The sequence below is a fragment of the Oryctolagus cuniculus genome, chromosome 2 (assembly GCF_051225735.1).
Source record: "Oryctolagus cuniculus isolate XC-2025 breed Fujian yellow rabbit chromosome 2, ASM5122573v1, whole genome shotgun sequence".
In the NCBI taxonomy this organism is placed as follows: domain Eukaryota; kingdom Metazoa; phylum Chordata; class Mammalia; order Lagomorpha; family Leporidae; genus Oryctolagus; species Oryctolagus cuniculus.
This window is the reverse complement of record NC_142868.1, coordinates 34,156,517-34,173,981: the sequence shown is the minus strand read 5'-3', so window position 1 is coordinate 34,173,981 and position 17,465 is coordinate 34,156,517. Positions and strand designations below refer to the sequence as shown.

The window sequence follows — 17,465 nt, the reverse complement described above, 5'->3', positions numbered from 1 at the left end:
ATCTGTTCAGAGCAGGCGGTGCCAACGTTTCAGCTGTGAGGCAGGCGGGCTGAGTGCTAACTTGCCTTCTTTTTGAAGCAATAGGCCTCTTGCACAGATGTGGAGGGCACAAGTTGAAGCTTACACTCAAAGGCAATCTAAACTTTGGGAGAAAGTAGAAATTTGATTACGGGCAAAGCAAGATTTAAATCCAGGTCCACTTCTTACAAAAGATGACGGCCTGATCTTCCTTCCCATCTGCAAAACTCCATCCCTGGGGAGCAGGGGCACAGGACCTCATCCATCACCTGCTGTCTCCCCGGGAGTGCATTAACAGGAAGCTGGAACCAGGGGGGAGTGAAGCCGAGACCCCAGCCCAGGCACACGAGATGCAGGTGTCCCGAGCGGCGTCTTAACGGCTTTGCCACGGCACGTCCCTACCCCCTCTTTAAATAACAACTGTCGAATCGCAAAATTTGAGAAGCTTTGCCAGTGCCCAAATTCTGGTGGAGCAGTCATACAGGTTTGCACGTTGTACATGGGATTCTAATGGCACGCGTTCATTGTCTCAGTGGGTTAGAAGGCCCCAGACTTTTTCGAAACCAGGGTGTTCGCGATCCTTCGTTCCTTCTGCATCGTCCGAACAATCGCAGAATCTTCAGGGTCACCTGCGCTCGCCGCACTGCAAGCAACTTAAGGTAAAGGAGCAGTTGTCCTTTCCCTCTGTTTGGCAAATATTTGTGGAGCATTTGCTGTATTTACTGAGCACTGTGCGAGGCGCAGGGGAGATAGGAAAGAACAAGTAATAGCCTGCTCACTTGGGAGGCTAAGCAATAACCACGCGCTTCGGCAATGCACTGTGCGGCAGGGTGCTCAATCATTAGGAAGGAAGAGAAATCGGGGAGGGGGGATAGGAAGCCTGAGGGGGTGCATGTTTACCCAGTGTGGCCACTGGAGGCCTGGGGAGGGGGGAGATAAAGGGAGGGAGAGATTTTTTTAAAAATCCAATAGCCATTTTAATGTTTATTAACATCAGCAAAAGTCCTGTGCACCACCTGTTCTCTGCGGAAGGCCTGCTTCCTTTTCTGCCTCTAGTTGCAAGGCAGAGGAGCTGACCACACGGCTCTGCCAGGCAGCTTTTCCCAGACAGGCAGCAGGGGCTCACCTGTGAGCCACAGCTCTCCAGCAACCTGCTCGCCACCGTGCCTTCCTGGTCCTTGCTGGGTTTCTCTTGGAAATCCTTGAAAAAGTCTTTTTCATCACAGGCTGCTGACACCTAGAGAGAAACAACCAGAACTAAGTACTTCACGGAAAATGCCAGAGCACTAGGACTTCTTTTGTTTTTGTCTCTAAGACACAACTGCACCCTGCCGCTTTCCTCTTCAACCTGCGCTTCTCTGCTTTCTAGATCCTTTTTATCCAAACCGTAAGAAAACTTTATAATAAGTCACCCGGGCTTCCCATGTATTGAGCACTTAACATGTGTTTTCTATGCATTTTCTTACCCCATCCCAACCAGCATAAGGCAGGCATCACTTTTATGTCTGAGGAGGAGGAAACTGAGGCACAGTGTCTTGCCGAGGGTCATGCAGGCAACATGGCACTGCTGAGTCCGTGGTCGGTCCTAGCGCTTCTAGCCAATGCCAGCTGCTTATGTTTTGCAGATCCGTTTTTGTATCCTTGACTTGACTACAGGGTGCAGCTGTGGAGCCTCTCTGCTAGGTCTCACACCAGGTGAGCACCCACGCCCCTCAAGCTGGCTCTCCTGATCTGGAATTCCATGAAGACTGATTTGTTTTCTTATCAGTGTTAATGTGATATTAATACAAAGAGAACAGATTCAACGTCAGTTCTCAGAATATAATGATACTTCCCTTCTCCCTCCCAAAGACTGGTTTTAAACTTCAAAGGCTACTACCATTCTCAGCCTTCCTGAAAAAAATACATTTTCCTTTGCCCGTTTTCTTTGTTCCTTGTACTTTCAAAAATAATGTTTTTCCTCTTTTTATCTTTTTTTTCCCCTTAAGATGCCTCTGGTTTCCAGCTTTAGTGTATATGCCATGAATTTGTGACACATTTGTTTTTAGGTGCTTTTTTAATCAGCTATGATTGCTATATAAATAAGCAAGAGGAACTTCACCACTACTGAACGCGTCTACTGCCGACGTGAAGGAAATGTGTGGAAATGGCTTATTTATTTATTTATTTATTTATTTATTTGGCTCGCCTCAAAAGTGCTGAGAGCTTACTGCAGACACACACTGATTTGTAGATTAGGTGTGTCGCTATCTTCTGAAAGTCACGCAGCACTAGAATTAATATGGCCCATAGTTTACAATGCAAACAGGTACTTTTAAGTGGATAAAAATGCATCTTGTAGGAACGTGCAACCACACAAGAAAGCCAGGTAATGCCCTGAGTTTAATTTTTTTTTTTTTTTTTTTTTGCACAAATACCCAGGATACTTGCAGAATTTTGGCTTTGGACGAAAGCAGCTTTTGTGGTTTTTTAAATATTTATTTACTTATTTTCATCTACTGGAGAGAGGAGAGGGAGCGAGAACACAGAAAGAAAGATGGCCCCTCCTCTGGTTCATTCTCCAAATACCAGCAGCAGCTGGGGCTGGGCTGGGCTGAGGTCAGGACTCCATATAGGTCTCCCACTTGGCTGGCAAGGGCCTGAGAACCTGAGCCATCTGCTGTCCCCCAGGATGCACTAACAGGAAGCTGGATCAGAACTGGAGTAGCTGGGACTTAAACTGGCACTCAGATAAGAACTATGGCATCCCAAGCAGTGGCTTCACCTGCTCTGACCACAAAAACAAAACCAGCCCTAGGTTTTGTTTATTTCTAAAGGTTCCATTTACAGTATTACGTGGTCAAGAAAAAACAGTTCACCATGAAGTAGCATACTGTTTAAGCTTTCTTGACTTCAATAGGAAATGTACATCTGCTCTGTTGGCAGACCTGATACAATTCAGAGCTTTGGGAAACCAAATTCAGATGAGAATATCCTTTCTGCCTTCCCAGTTAACTTCTTCATTTGGAAATTTCTACTGGCTCAGGATAGAAATAAATGTTCAATCAGTTAAGTAAAACCGAATTCCATTCACTTGATTACTGATGCAGCGTTCAGAAACCAGCTTGAAAACACCTGTGTCAAAGTTTAGACTTCTGTATAAATTGCAATCTGGTTCATAGGTTAGAAAAAAAAAATCATCTCCAGCGGAGACATGGAACCACTGCCCTGCAGGAAAAACAGTCATGGGCTCAGGGAAAGCGTGATGAGTGCGGGCAGTAGATGCAGTCGCCTTCTTCCAGAAGGCACTCAGTGCATTTGTGGCTCAGTCCTAAGGCAATGTCAGCTCACTGTAATTCAAAGACTCTTCAGTGAGAATACTGTTCCCATGTACAGAAAGACACAACATACTGTTAAGTGAAAAAAGCAGGTTGCAAAACTTGAATTGGAGTTCAGTTTGTTACTATATATGCTTTCCAAATGTTCACAGAGATGACCTCTAGGTGAGAGGTCATGAACAATTTTTCTATTTTTACTTTTCTGTATCTCCTTAATTTTCCATTATAAGCATCTGTTATTTATATGAACCAGATGGAAAACTAATTCTTTTTGTTAGAAGCTGCTTTAAGCTTTCTGTATCACACCCTGTTGTTGCTTCAGCCACAATGTGTTTTGCGTAGGAACAAGTGATTCTCTCGCAGTTGGTTCTCAGAGGAGAATCAATGAAGCAGAGCTGAACATGGCAAAGTCATCTTCTTTGTCTCTTGGCCTATGTGGCGTCACATTTAAATGATTCCAACCAGATGCAAATTTCAATTTCAGATGGACTCCAACAACAAGGGATTCCAGAGGTTTTTGTGTTAAATTTCTTAAAAGCCCTAGCTTTCCCTTAAAATGGAAACCAAGCCTGGGAAAGACATCCTGGGCTAGGTAGCAGCTCTGTCTTCCCATGAGAAATTCAGAAATAAAAGAATGAGGTTACCCAGAAATTAATTCAGTGGCTGAGCTCAAAAAGAAAGAGGTAGTGGGAAATGGTTGATGCTTATTAGAGGAAAACATGTTTGTGACAAGTGCAGTCAAGGATTACAAGACTTGATTTCAAATGAAACTGGCTGTTTTCTTGTTATCGTTACCTAAATTATTATAGTCGTACATTTTTTAATCATTTAGGCGAAAGGGAATTATTTTTGTAAATTCTTCCAAATTAGCATTTCCTGCTGAAAAGACATTAAAATCATACTTAAGATTTCAAGATTGGTCACTTACTCATGTCTATTCTTTTTACTTCTTTTTTAAATCATATTAACATTTTAAAAAGCATAATTTCTATTGAAACTTTTATCCAAATAAAATTTTTAAGTTCTCAAACATAATAGTTTTACAATTTTGAGCAAAATTATGTCTGGTATTGGTTTTCAAAATATAAAACAAAAAATTGTTTTTGCTTTCTAATTCCTAGCTTTTCATCTTCTAAATAATGGGATTTTAAAAAATACCTTCAAAGGATATTAGCATTACTAAGTTTTTTTCTAACTTTGAATTTTTTACCTTTCAGATTTAATTTATAATATGCTTTTATAATACATGACTATAAATGAATATGATTATCACAGAATAGCAGAAACCTGTATTATTATTATCAATATCTTCATTTTCTAATGAGGAAACTAAAATTCAGACAGGCCAAAGCATGAGGGCACTCTCTGGAAAAGATTTACTTCCACTGTATTTTCCCTTTTCAAAAACAAATTGTGGATTGGGGCTGGCGCTGCGGTGCAGTGGGTTAACGCCATGGCCTGAGGCACAGGCATCCCACATGGACTCGGGTTCAAGACCCGGCTGCTCCACTACCTGTCCAGCTCTCTGCAGTAGAAAATGGCCCAAGTCCTTGGGCCCCTGCACCCATGTGGGAGACCAGGAAGAAGCTCCTGGCTTTGGAGCGGCACAGCTCCGGCCACTGTGGCCATCTGGGGAGTGAACCATCGGATGGAAGACCTCTCTCTCTCTGCCTCTCCTCTCTCTGTGTAACTCTTTCAAATAAATAAATAAATCTTTAAAAAAAAAATTGTGGGTTAAGCGGCCACATGTGACGCCAACGTCCCATCTGAGCACCAGTTTGAGTCCTGGCTGCTCCACTTCTGATTCAGCTCCCACTAATCTGCCTGGGAAAGCAACAGAGGATGGCCAAGTACTTGAGCCCCTGCCTCCCATGTGGGAGACTCAGATGAAGTTCCAGGCTCCTGGCTTCAGCCTGGCCCAGCCCCAGCTGTTGTGAACATTTGGGAAGTGAATCAGCGAACAGAAGATTCTCTCCCTCTCTCCCTCTCTCCCTCTCTCCCTCTCTGTAACTCTGCCTTTCAAGTTCCTAATTAATTCATTATAGCATAAGAGATATGCAGAAAATTGAAGAGAGACATACAAAAAAATAGAGAATGCATTATTTCTAAAGGATCATAGGTTTATCAGTACAAAAGATAAGATACAAAACTAAATTATGGAGCCAGCGTTGTGGCACTGTGGGTTAAGCTGCCACCTGTGATGCTGGCATCCCACATGAGCACTGGTTCGAGTCCCAGCTGCTCCACTTCCAATCCAGTTCCCTGCTAATGTGCCTGGGAAAGCAGTGGAAGATGTAAGATGGCTTTGGGCCCCTGCCACCCATGTGGAAGATCCATAGGGAGCTCCTGACTTCTGGCTTCAGTCCAGCGCAGCCCCAGCCATTGTCCAATTTGGGGAGTGAACCAGTGGATGGAAAATATCTCTCTCTCTCTAACTCTGCCTGTCAAATAAATAAATAAATTTACGTTAAAAAACGAACTATACAATAAAACCCCAATTTCATATGCAAAAATGTATTCATATCTGAAAGGCTAAATACCAGGGCAGGCATTGTGGCACAGTGGGTCAAAGCACCCTTGTAGTGCTGGAATCCTGTGTTCGAGCCCCAGCTGCTCTGTTTCTGCTAATGCTAACTACAGCTTCCTGCTAACGCACCTGGGAAGCGCAGAAGATGGCCCAAGTACTTGGGTTCCTGCCAACCACAATGGAGCCAGATGTTTTCAGCCTGGCCCAGCTCTGGCTATTGCAGCCATTTGGGAAGTGAATCGATGGTTGGAAGATATCTCTCTCTCTCTTTCTCCCTGTGTGTCAAGTAAATAAATAAATCCATTAAAAAATAATTTACCAAATTGTAACAGTAATGTCTCTGAATGGTGAAATTAGAGACAATATTTTCTGATTTTTAATTTTGGGGACTCTAAATTTTTAATAATAAGTAATCAGATAAACACTTAAATCTATTTTTAATAAAGTGCTATAGACAAAGGTTAGTCTCTTTGATGATTCACTAATGTATTTGGTTTCAGTTCAGTTTTTCTGGTTGCTGGGAATTTTTTTTATTTAAATAAAGGCATGTTAAAGAAAAAGATAACTTGAATTCACGCTGCTGTATTTCTCCACTCTCACTCATGTACAACACAGAGCAGGTTTTAAGAACTTAACCTGAAAACTCTGGGGTTTTCTCTGCAGGTGACTACCTGCCCAGTAGTCACGTCTTCTTGTTGCTTGCTGGAAGAACTTCTATTTGGGGATGGATCAAAAGATGGACCAACGCGTCCGCACGAAGACAGTGGACGAGAACCTTCTGAGTGCTGGCTTCTCAGCTTCCCCTGCAGCTCTGGGCGGCTGTGTTCCCCACTTCTGGCTAACGAGGTCTCCTGCAAAGTCTTCTCGCCTCCAGGGATGGTGCTCTGCCCAGGGCGTGGTGCTCTGACCGCCACAGAAGCCATCCAGGGAGGAGCTGGAGGGCCAAGAGAACTGCCGAGAGCGACACTGTGGACGCACTCCCCACCTCTTAGCGTTCACGATGTGAGACAATCAATGCCTGTATTATCTAAGCCTCAGTTCATTATTCTAGTACTTGAAACCAGATGTCTAAAAATGTAGCGAAAAATAACAAAAACTTGAAGTTGACGCTGTCAGCATCTTACAAGAATATAAAAGAGTTTAGCTAATCCCCGACTAAATGGCCAACATGGAAATGGTTAGTAGATTATTTTCCTGGTATATTATTTAAAAAGAAAATGTGGGGAGTGGGTGTGTAGCCGTGCAGTTAAGATGCCCACATTCCACACTGAAGCCTTTGGGTCTGAGTCCCTACTCTGGGTCTTGCCTGACTCCCACCAACTGCCAGTGCAGGCCCCCAGGGGGAGAAGGGAGCAGCTGTGCCAGATCAAGTACTTGGGTTCCTGCCACCCACGTGAGAGGGCCAGATTGAGTTGCTGGCTCCTGGCTTTGGTTCAGGGGCCCAGCGCCAGCCATTGCCGGCATCTTGGGGGTTGAACAGGCAAGACGAGCGCTCTTGTTCTTAGCCTTCCCCCTTGTCTTCTTTCTCTTTCTCACTCCTCCCATTATGTCTCTCTCTCCCAAATAAATAACATTTAAAATAGACATAGTAATACTTAGGAAGATCAGGTGGCCACGTGAGGAGGATGAGGAAAGAAAAACGGAACACAGGGCTGGATGGCTCACGCACTGCAGTGACAACCAGCCCTGCAAGGCGACACTGCCCAGCCACGACAGGAGCTGCCACAGGGTGACGGCAGGCCCAACCGCGCGTTTTCATCCATTTCTCTGTTTTCTAAATGTTGGGCCTCAAAGCTTGCAGTTTATCCCGGAAACATAAAAAAGTCATTCAGTTAACACGTGATCAGCTTGCATCCCTCAAAGCATTTATATCCACTGCTCAGCCTGACTTTTTTTTTTTTTTTCTGACAGGCAGAGTGGACAGTGAGGGAGCGAGACAGAAAGGTCTTCCTTCCGTTGGTTCACCCCCAAAATGGCTGCTACGACTGGCACTGTGCCGATCTGAAGCCAGGAGCCAGGTGCTTCCTCCTGGTCTCCCATGCGGGTGCAGGGCCCAAGCACTTGGGCCATCCTCCACTGCCTTCCCGGGCCACAGCAGAGAGCTGGACTGGAGGAGGAGCAACCGGGACAGAATCCGGCGCCCTGACCGGGACTAGAACCCAGGGTGCCTCAGGCGGAGGATTAGCCTAGTGAGGAGGATTAGCCTAGTGAGCCGCGGCGCCAGCGGAACCTGACTTTCAAAGCCTTTCCTAACATGGCCTCTGCCTGTCTTCCTGCATGATCTCCTCCCAGGCACACACACATGCACACACACACGCACACAGGCCAGTGAGACGCTTCCATGCTTTGGGGCATGCTCTTGCCACAGCCTCAAAAGCCTTGCCCGTGTGCAAGGCGAAACTGTTGGCTGTGGGATGAGTACAAGTCATCCCCTCGAACACCTTTCCTTCACGGTAGGACATTGTTTTCAACGGGGTGCGTGGTAGCCCAGAATGAAGCTGTATTGCCAAGTCTTCCTCTCAGCTGCCTGCAGCCATGAGGCTAGATCTGGCCAGCAGGATGGAAGCCACCTCTGGGAATGGCATCAGCAGAGAAGGGTGCTCTCTCTGTTCCTTCCATCTTAGATGCTCGAGGTTGAGCAGTGACCTTGGCTCATGAAGTGAAAGCCATGAGCAGAGCGTGGTGGAGCGAGACGGAGCAGAGCTAAGTCCCTAGTGATCACACTGCTACCACACCAGCCTTGCAGCTCCTACCTGTGGGTTTCATTTCCACAGAAGAGAAACTGACTTCCATCTCACAGAGTCCTCTGTTGTTTGGGGGAGGCTTCTGTCACATGCATCCTAGCCTAATCCTAACTGATAGTTTAACTTACAAGATGAGCTAGCAGCAAAAATGCCTTTAAATGGCCCAGCATTCTGGAGTAGCAAATAAAGCTGCTGCCTGCAACATCAGATCCCACATGGGTGCTGGTTCAAGTCCCAGCTGCTCCACTTGCAATCCAGCTCTCTGCTGTGGCCTGGGAAAGCAGCAGAAGATGGCCCAGCACATGGGTGCTTGGGCCTCTGCACCCACGTGGAAGACCTGGAAGAAGCTCCTGACTCCTGGCTTCAGCCTGGCCCAACTCCTGCCATTACAGCCATTTGGGGAGTGAACCAGCAGATGCAACCTCCCCCCCCCCTCCTTCTCAGTAAACTCTCAAATAAAATAAATAAATCATTTTAAAAACTGCTTTTAGAAGAGGGATGACAACATCACTGAATCACTCTCCAAAAGAAATGAACAGAAAGTTGGGGGTCTTAAGCTAGGTCACAAAGGGAAAAACAGAAGGCGAAAGAGCTGGGGCTGGCCGCATGGTGCGAAGCTACAGCCTCCACCAGCTGCCTGGGAGACGGGAAAGAGGGCAAAGATTTGGCCGTCATGTGTCTTTGAATTTAGTTTATGGTGTCTTTCGTCAGGCCTCTTTTTAATTTTAGAGACTGCTTGGAAAGAGTCGATCACTCTGCAATGTAAACCAGTTCCCTAGAATGTATGAATCCCTGGTCTTTCACACAGCAAGAAAGTTCAATGGTTCAGAGCACAGTCTCTGGTACCAACCTGCCTGAATTCAAATTCAAATCTTACTTTTACTTTTTAAAATATAAGGTCAGAAGAGGTGTTTTGTTGTTGTTGTTGTTGTTGTTGTTGTTGTTTTTTTAAGACAGAGACAGATCACGATAGAGACCTTCCATCTGGTTCATTTCCCAAATCCCTGCAACAGCCGGGGAGCTACTCCATCCAGGTGTCCCAAGTGGGTGTCAGGGACCCAAATACCTGAGCCATCATCTTCTGCCTCGCAAGGGCGTGCATCAGCAGGAAGCTGGAATCCAGAGCTGACAAGGGCGTGCATCAACAGGAAGCCGGAATCCAGAGCTGAGCGGGACTCGAACCCAGGCACTCCAATATGGGCTGCAGGAGTCCCAAGCAGCATTGTAACTGCCAAGCAAACCCCCACCCTCTGAATTCGATCTGGACTGTGCTGTGTAACCTCAAGAAGTAGTTAAGTTTCTGAGTGCCTCTGTTCAATGGGAGTAACAATAGCATCCAGACCTCACAGGGCTCCTGTGGGAATTTAACATATCAGTACCACCCAACTGCTTAACACACCCCTGGCAACACAGCAGGTTTCAGCAAACATTAGTGACTGTTATTTTTGTGTGACTTCATGACAGTAGTTTTTCACAATATTCTACTATCAAATCTGACCCATAAATAATTGTTCCACAAATGCGTCTTTGTCTTATAAAAGGTCTTAACCTTCTGCCACAGTGTGAAGCAAGACTCTGCAACTGAAGTCAGCAAAGAGCAGATGGCAAGGCAAAAACAAGTAGCAGCTGCAAACCTTCCACAAGCTAGACCCAACCTGAAGCATAGAAAGGAGATGGCTCGCACTTCAGCTGGGAGTCTTGCCCTGCCAGGGCGCTGACAGCACCTGTCCTTGTCCCCTCAAAGGCAAATGGGCGGCTCCCTATATGGTTAGCCGGGAGAGGGAATGACTCAGGGTAACTTTGCAGGTGGAGTCTTTTCAGAGTTTTCCAAATCGTTTAGTCCTGGCCAGCTTCATGTTGTTATCTAGAGAGCTTCATCATCCTTGTTAACCTGGTGGCTGGAAGACCTAGATTGTTGGCTGTTCTTACAATGATGAAGGGTGTCTGGGTTTTTGTTAGTTACTGCTGAAATCTACATGACAGCAGCTGCCCTGTCGCCCCTAATTCTTCTTGCAGTTCTTCAGCGTCTTAAATATCTGTGAAGATCTTTTCTGCATCTAAAGCTGAATTTTTAATATTTCTTTTCTGTCTTTTATTCCCTGGGTGGGTCTTGCCAGTGTTCTCCCTAGGCAACAGCTTTTTTATTTACCAACGCTTGCTCTGTTATTATGTTCTAATTTGTTTGTTTCTGAGTCTATCTCATTCGTGTTGACACTGACAGGTGAGAGTGAAGGCAGGCAAGAATTCATGTTCCCTGCTACTTTCGCTGAATTCCTTTGTTGTTGGTTCTCTGGCTAAATGCTCAGCCCCTTTCATTGCTGTTACTCTTGTTTCATTACAAAAGCATGTATTTGAAGCAATCTTATGTGAATTGCAAAGGCCAGGATGACGCCGGCACACGCCTACGCTACCTCTGATTTATGAAAGTGCACTTGTTATCTCAAAAGTAGTCTGTGTGTGTGAGATGACTACAGAGAAAATGGCAAAAACCTGAGAACCCGGAACAGCCTTGAGGAAGACCAGAGTCCTGTGCCCCACAAAGAAGGCCTGGAAGGCCAGACAATGAGCTCAGACGTCTGCTATTACAAAGTCAGCTAACCCCACTCTGAAGCTGTGCTTGGGTTGGGCGAGAAATCTTAAAAAGCAAGGCAATAAAGAACTCCCTGGGCCTGTCCTTCTCTCTGCATGGTGCCAGATCACCTGATACCCCCAGAGGACCTCCTTATCTGGTTCTTTCATAATCGACCAGAGCATGAAATACGGGGTGCATTCTGCTTTCAAAGTTGAGCTTCAGCTGGGCACTGCCCCCGCCCCTCTCCTCCCCTCCAGGTTAGTCATGGAGGAAAGTTCTGGAAAGCAAAGGAGAACAGCCCAGCTTTCCCCTGCTGTCCACCACGAAAACACTACTGGAACATGGCCCAGGTCCTCGGGCCCCTGCGCACGCGTGGAAGACCCGGAAGAAGCTCCTGGCTCCTGGCTTCATATTGGCACAGCTCCTGCTATTGCGGCCATCTGGAGAGTGAACCAGGAGATGGAAGACCTTTCTCTCTCTCTCTCTCTCTCTCTCTCTCTCTCTCTCTCCTTCTCTCTGTGTAACTCTGACTTTCAAATAAACAAATAAATACATCTTAAAAAAAAGAAAAGAAAAAGAAGACACTCTGGTAACCTCTGCCAGGACTGTCACTTCTTTTTTTTTGACTTTTTTTTTTTTTTTTTTTTTTTTTTGGACAGGCAGAGTGGACAGTGAGAGAGAAGAGAGAAAGGTCTTCCTTTTGCCGTTGGTTCCCCCTCCAATGGCCGCCGCGGCTGGAGCACCGCGCTGATCCGATGGCAGGAGCCAGGTACTTCTCCTGGTCTCCCATGGGGTGCAGGGCCCAAGCACTTGGGCCATCCTCCACTGCACTCCCTGGCCACAGCAGAGAGCTGGCCTGGAAGAGGGGCAACCAGGACAGAATCCGGCACCCCGACTGGGACTAGAACCTGGTGTGCCGGCGCCGCAAGGCAGAGGATTAGCCTAGTGAGCCACGGCGCCGGCCAGGACTGTCAATTCTAAATGCAAGCACAGGGAACATAAGTACCTGAAATAACTCAGTGACAAAAGGCTCAGCACCATCGTTGGAGCCCTCATGATGATTGCTGTCCTCGTGCTTTCTTCCAGTGTCACTGACTTCACAGTGCAGCTCTTAGCCAGAATTAGGGGAGAGAGAGGCACGCTGGAGGATGTTTTTGTCAAAACTATGTACTCAGGGTCAGCGCTGTGGTGCAGTAGGTAAATCCTCCACCTGCATATGGGTGCCAGTTCTAGTCCCGACTGCTCCTCTTCTGATCCAGCTCTCTGCTATGGCCTGGGAAAGCAATATAAGATGGCCCAAGTCCTTAGGCCCCTGCACCCACATGGGAGACCCAGGAGAAGCTCCTGGCTCCTGGCTTCAGATCAGCCCAGCTCTGGCCAATTCGGCCATCTGGAGAGTGAACCAGGGGATGGAAGACCTTTCTCTCTGTCTCTCCCTCTCTCTCCCTCTCAAATAAACAAAACAAAACAAAACAAAAAGCTACGTATTCAACACTCCTCAGATTATAAACAATGGTATAATTAAGGAAAGGGGGCTATATAAGAGATGGAAATAATGTATAAAGAAAAAATTTCATCATTTATTAATCATGAAGCCTCTGATTAGTGTCAATGTCCAACAACAGGAGAGAAATACATGATATATTATATGGTATGTTTGTAACTATTACAATTGTTTGTTAAACCATCAGGAAAGATGTATGGTTCAACTTTTATTACAAAAATCAGGATATATAAAATATGATCACCACTATGAAAGTATTTAATTCATATACACAGCAGAAAACCTGGATGGAAAGGCCACCAAAATGTCCATGGTTTTTCTATTCTGGATGCAATACACTACTGCTAACTAGAGTGCTCCTGTTGTGTATTGGGGTCATCCTATGTGTCTGCTACTCTGTATCCTTTGGTCTAAATCCCCCCATTTCCTCCATCCCACTCCATCCTACCCTGATAACCAGTGTCTCATCTCCACTCTGTATTTGGAGGGGCTAAAGGGATTCCATATGTGATATCAGGCATTAGTTGTCTTTCTGTGCGTGGCTTATGTCCTTTAGTTTCATCCATGTTGTGACAAATGGCAGGATGTCCTGACATTTTAATGCTGAATAATACTCCATTCTGTGTGTGTGTGCATGTGTGTGTGTATACACCACAGTTGATTAATCCATTTGTCATCAGATACCTAGGTCGTGTCCACGTCTTGGCTATTGAGAATAATGCTGCAATGAACATGGGGCTGCAGATACCAGGAGTCCTCAAAACGCCAGGAAAAATGTTTATGATGAAAAAACTATGCATGGATTTCAAATTTATTTTGTACCAAAATAAACCTTTTAATTCAACTTTTCCATGATGCTGTGGAAATTTCCTTGTTATCTTTATGATGTGGTGATCTTCTTTGGGTACATACCTGGAACAGGGGTTGCTGGGTTGATCATACAATAATTCTGATTTTGATTTCCTTCGGAAACTCCACACTGTTTCCCATGATGGCTGCACCACTCTGAGCTCTCATCAGCAGTGTTTAAGGCTTCTCTCTTTTCCAACACTAGTTATCACTTGTCTTTTTGATAATAGCTATCCAATTATTTGTTTGGAATAGAATTCATGGAGACATCTACAATTTTTTTTCTTTATACCTTTTTTGTATTTTTAGTCTTTTTCTCACAGCCATTATTGCTTTTCTAAACATAAATACGTCAGGAGAAGTTTATGGGCATAAACCTCAAATCTATACCTTCTAATTCTTGAAATCATTTCTAGAGAGAAAAAAAAAGGCAAAATGAGAAGAGAAATTAGAAAGATAAATGAAGAACAGAGGGAATGGGAAAGGAGAGGAGAGAAAGAGCAACAATGCAGAGAAAAGCAATTGGTGTTGGTTTGCCAGGAGGGTGACGTGCAAAAAATCAACAGGAGGGCAGCCTGTGCTCCATGTGGGAGAAACCCTTGAGTGCAACCCACAGGCCTGCGTGCACTGGGAGCCACGAAGGGCAGCCTGTTTGTAGGCTCCCTTTATGTCAGAAGTCACAGTGCATCCTCCCCCAGATGTATCCAAAGCAACAGCGTGCCTGGCAGAAAGTCCCTGGGGTTAGGGCGGTACATTGACTGTTCACAACTTCGGACTACTACCGAGCTCCAGCCAGGAGGCAGGAGAACAGAGCTTTCCTCAACCAGCCTCTCTGAGAGACCAGGGGCTCAAGGGGAAGTTGACCTGAAGTGCAAGGGACGCCCCCTAGTGCTGGGGAGAGGGCCGCTGTTCCAGGCTGGGGTGGGAGGAGCACTGAGCACAGGAGGGCGGGTGGGGCGAGCGAATGGTCAACATCAAGGCTGCATCCTCAGAGGTGCCTGCAGGACTCCTGGAGGGTGCTTTTGCAAAAAGGAAAAGCTCACAGATTTATTATAGTCATTCATTTATTTATTTAACACACATGAGCACTTCAGCCAAGCACATGCTTGTGCAATTTTAAGAATGATCATACACATTGTTGGGAAGGTTGCAGCGGAACAGTCACTCTCACAGACTTAAGCACGCGGTTGAGTTGAAATGGTTCAGCCTCAGCATCCTAGTTTTCCAGGCCTGTAGCAGCCCGGGCGGCGGAAACAACAGATAGTTATCATCTCTCAGTTCTGGAGGACAGAAGCCCAAAATCAAAATGTCAGCAGGGTGGGTTCCTTCTGAGGCTGCGCAGCAGGGGTCTGACCCGGGCCTCTCCTTGCTGGGGGGCTGTCTTCTCCCTGGGTCTCTTCACGTCTTCTTCCTTCTACACATTTCGACGTGTCCGATTTCCCCCTTTGCCTCAGGACGCTAGTCACACTGGATTAGGGCCCACCCACATGACCTCCTTTAGCTTGATTATTTCTGTAAAGACCTCTCTCCAATTAAGGTCCCACTCTGAAGGACTTCCACATGTTAATCTGGGGAGCACATAATTCCACCCATGACACCCCTACCCAGATGGCATCAGAGGGCACAGAATGGCCTCTCTGGCAAAGATGCAGGCAAACACCACCCAGCACTGTCCCTGGGAGCAAAGGCAGTAGCGACACCAGGCGCAGCAGCAATTGGTGAGAAACAAGGGGTGCTGCAGCCTTCTGGGCCTGGCTCCTGTCTTCCTATGTAGTTCCTGGGAGCAGGGGCGTGAGCCCATGGCAAACCATGAAGGTGATACCATGAGAAAGCTGGCAGCCCAGTCCTTTAAATCTACAACCCTGCAAGATAAGCTGTGTCTAAATGCCTCCACCAAACTCCAATATACCTGATAAAATCACCAGACACCACTTAATATGTCAGTCTGCTTTCACTGAAACATTAAATTCTCAAACAAGTTCCCAGAAAAGTCAATAAATCTCTCCACTGTAAACATTCCAAAATCATATTTCACATCCTGTATTCGTAGTTTCGCTATACACAGAGAAACTCAAAAGACATCATTGAGCAAATAAAGATATCTGAAATACAATTGCACTGTCTTAAATGGCGCGTGACATATTAACTCAGTCATTTAAGTTAGTGAGTAACCTGAAATAGCTGTTGAAGATTATCTCTTGATACTATCATGCAAAAAAAAAAAAAAAACTGAAAAAATATGCACAGTCAATAGTTCCAGTTAGAACACAGAAACGGGTTTCATCTGTTGAGATGACGCAAGTGTCCTTACGAGAAGTCTACCTGGCTCATTTTCTTTTTTATTTGTAATCTTTAAATACATTACCACACACAAAAATACTGAATTGGGATGGTCAGTGTGAGCAGTAAGTAGGAAGAAAAAAAAAAAAAAGCTAATGACTGAGCGCAGATGACAGTGAAGAGCCCTAGTCCAGTCGCTAAAACTTAGTCTAAAGGACACAGGAGATCCTTTCAGGCCCAGAGGTGTCTGGTGGATACTCTGAACCTCGTCAGGAGGAACCACACAATAAACAACATCAGGCATTACCCACCCGCAGTATGCACGGGCTAACCTCTGACCTCTAGTGGCAAAGCTACAAGTACAGCGTCCTCCATCCTGAACTGTTGCTGTCCTCGGGGAGAGAATCCATCTGTACGGACTATAAGAAAAACAGTCATCCACAACCTCAGAGAAAAATCCGTCTCTGATCACAGGTGTGGAGACCAGGGAAACCCTCGGCTGACTTCTGCTCAAAGGCTGATTTCAAGCCTCATGCAAGCAAGCCTGCGCCAAGAACCCAAGACAAACAACGGTCCTGGGGTTGAAGTTCAGACTCCTCTGCCTTCTTCTCCCCAAACTCTTCAGAAGATAAAACCCCAGAGCAAGCGAGAGAAGAAATAAAGCTGTGGATCACTGGTCCCCGTGTCAATGCTAACAAGTGCAGAGCCGTCACTTACACATAATAGTGTTCCGATACAAAGCAATACTGATACACCGAGAGGAAGACAGCATTTCGACAGCAGCAGTATGTCTTCCGTTATCATTTACAAATAATAGGACTAGAAACTGTGAAACCATAAAGAGAATGTCACCTATTCAGACATTAGCCTCACAGACCCACAGGTGGACAACTAAAGCAAAAGACGGCCGACACAAGCTTCTTCCAAAAACGACAGCAGAGCAGGGCCAGCGTAGTACACACAGGGTTACGTCACCACCTGCAGCACCAGCATCCCATATAGGTGCCAGGTCAAGTCCTGGCTGTTCCACTTCTGATCTAGCCCCCTGCTAATGCACCTGGGAAGGCAGCAGAAGATGGCCCAAGTGCTTGGGCTCCTACACCCACAGGGGAGACCCAGAAGGGGTTCCAGGCTCGTGGCTTCAGCCTGGCCCAACCCCGTCCCCCAGCGCCAGCTGTTGTAGTCATTTTGGGGGAGTGAATGAACAGATGGAAGATCTCAGCAAAGAAAATATAAAATGAGGAGGGGAAACCTCTTCTTTAAGAAAAACAAAATTGCTTGCCCTGATAATAGCATCAGCATTTGGACTCAAGCCTACTGCTATTAGTACAGGCAATGAACTGCCAATTCCCCAATCTTAATTAATTGCAAGAGCTACCTAGAGATAGTGCTGTTTGTGAAAAGCGCTCTCTGGTCCATAGCACAGTCCTTTCCATTGTTCAACATTTTCTTCAAAACACACACACACACACACACACACACACAACCCTGCCACACCCACTCTCCACACTCTCTCTCCTGCTAGCACTCACTTTTACTCGTATGCAGGGAGACAGATCACGCACTTGTATCTCCATGTTAACTTCTGACCTCCCCCTGGCCCCATTACCCTCAACCAAAGTTAAACATCCGCTGTTTACCTTTATAAAGCCTT

General features: G+C 45.9%; 1 protein-coding gene and 1 long non-coding RNA gene across 3 annotated transcripts in view; one reads left to right on the top strand and one right to left on the bottom strand.

The window, feature by feature from the left end:
- Nucleotides 1-9: 9 nt before the first annotated feature.
- The window catches only part of N4BP2 (NEDD4 binding protein 2), a 130,630-nt gene continuing 113,174 nt past the window's right edge, over nt 10-17,465 (bottom strand). Inside the window, exons 18-19 of one of the 2 annotated variants that reach the window (XM_089325353.1) lie at nt 1,145-1,255; nt 10-142 (exon numbers count right to left, since the gene is read on the bottom strand). In XM_089325353.1, coding sequence (XP_089181479.1) covers nt 127-142; nt 1,145-1,255 — 127 coding nt within the window. In that variant the 3' untranslated portion in view covers nt 10-126. Of the gene's footprint in view, nt 143-970; nt 1,256-17,465 lie in introns of those variants that run through there. The other variant, XM_089325354.1, reaches the window with a different exon arrangement.
- On the top strand, nt 138-13,526 carry LOC149127722 (uncharacterized). Its single transcript, XR_016228870.1, has 2 exons — nt 138-677; nt 11,436-13,526. It is a non-coding gene; the product is annotated as an uncharacterized LOC149127722 (long non-coding RNA).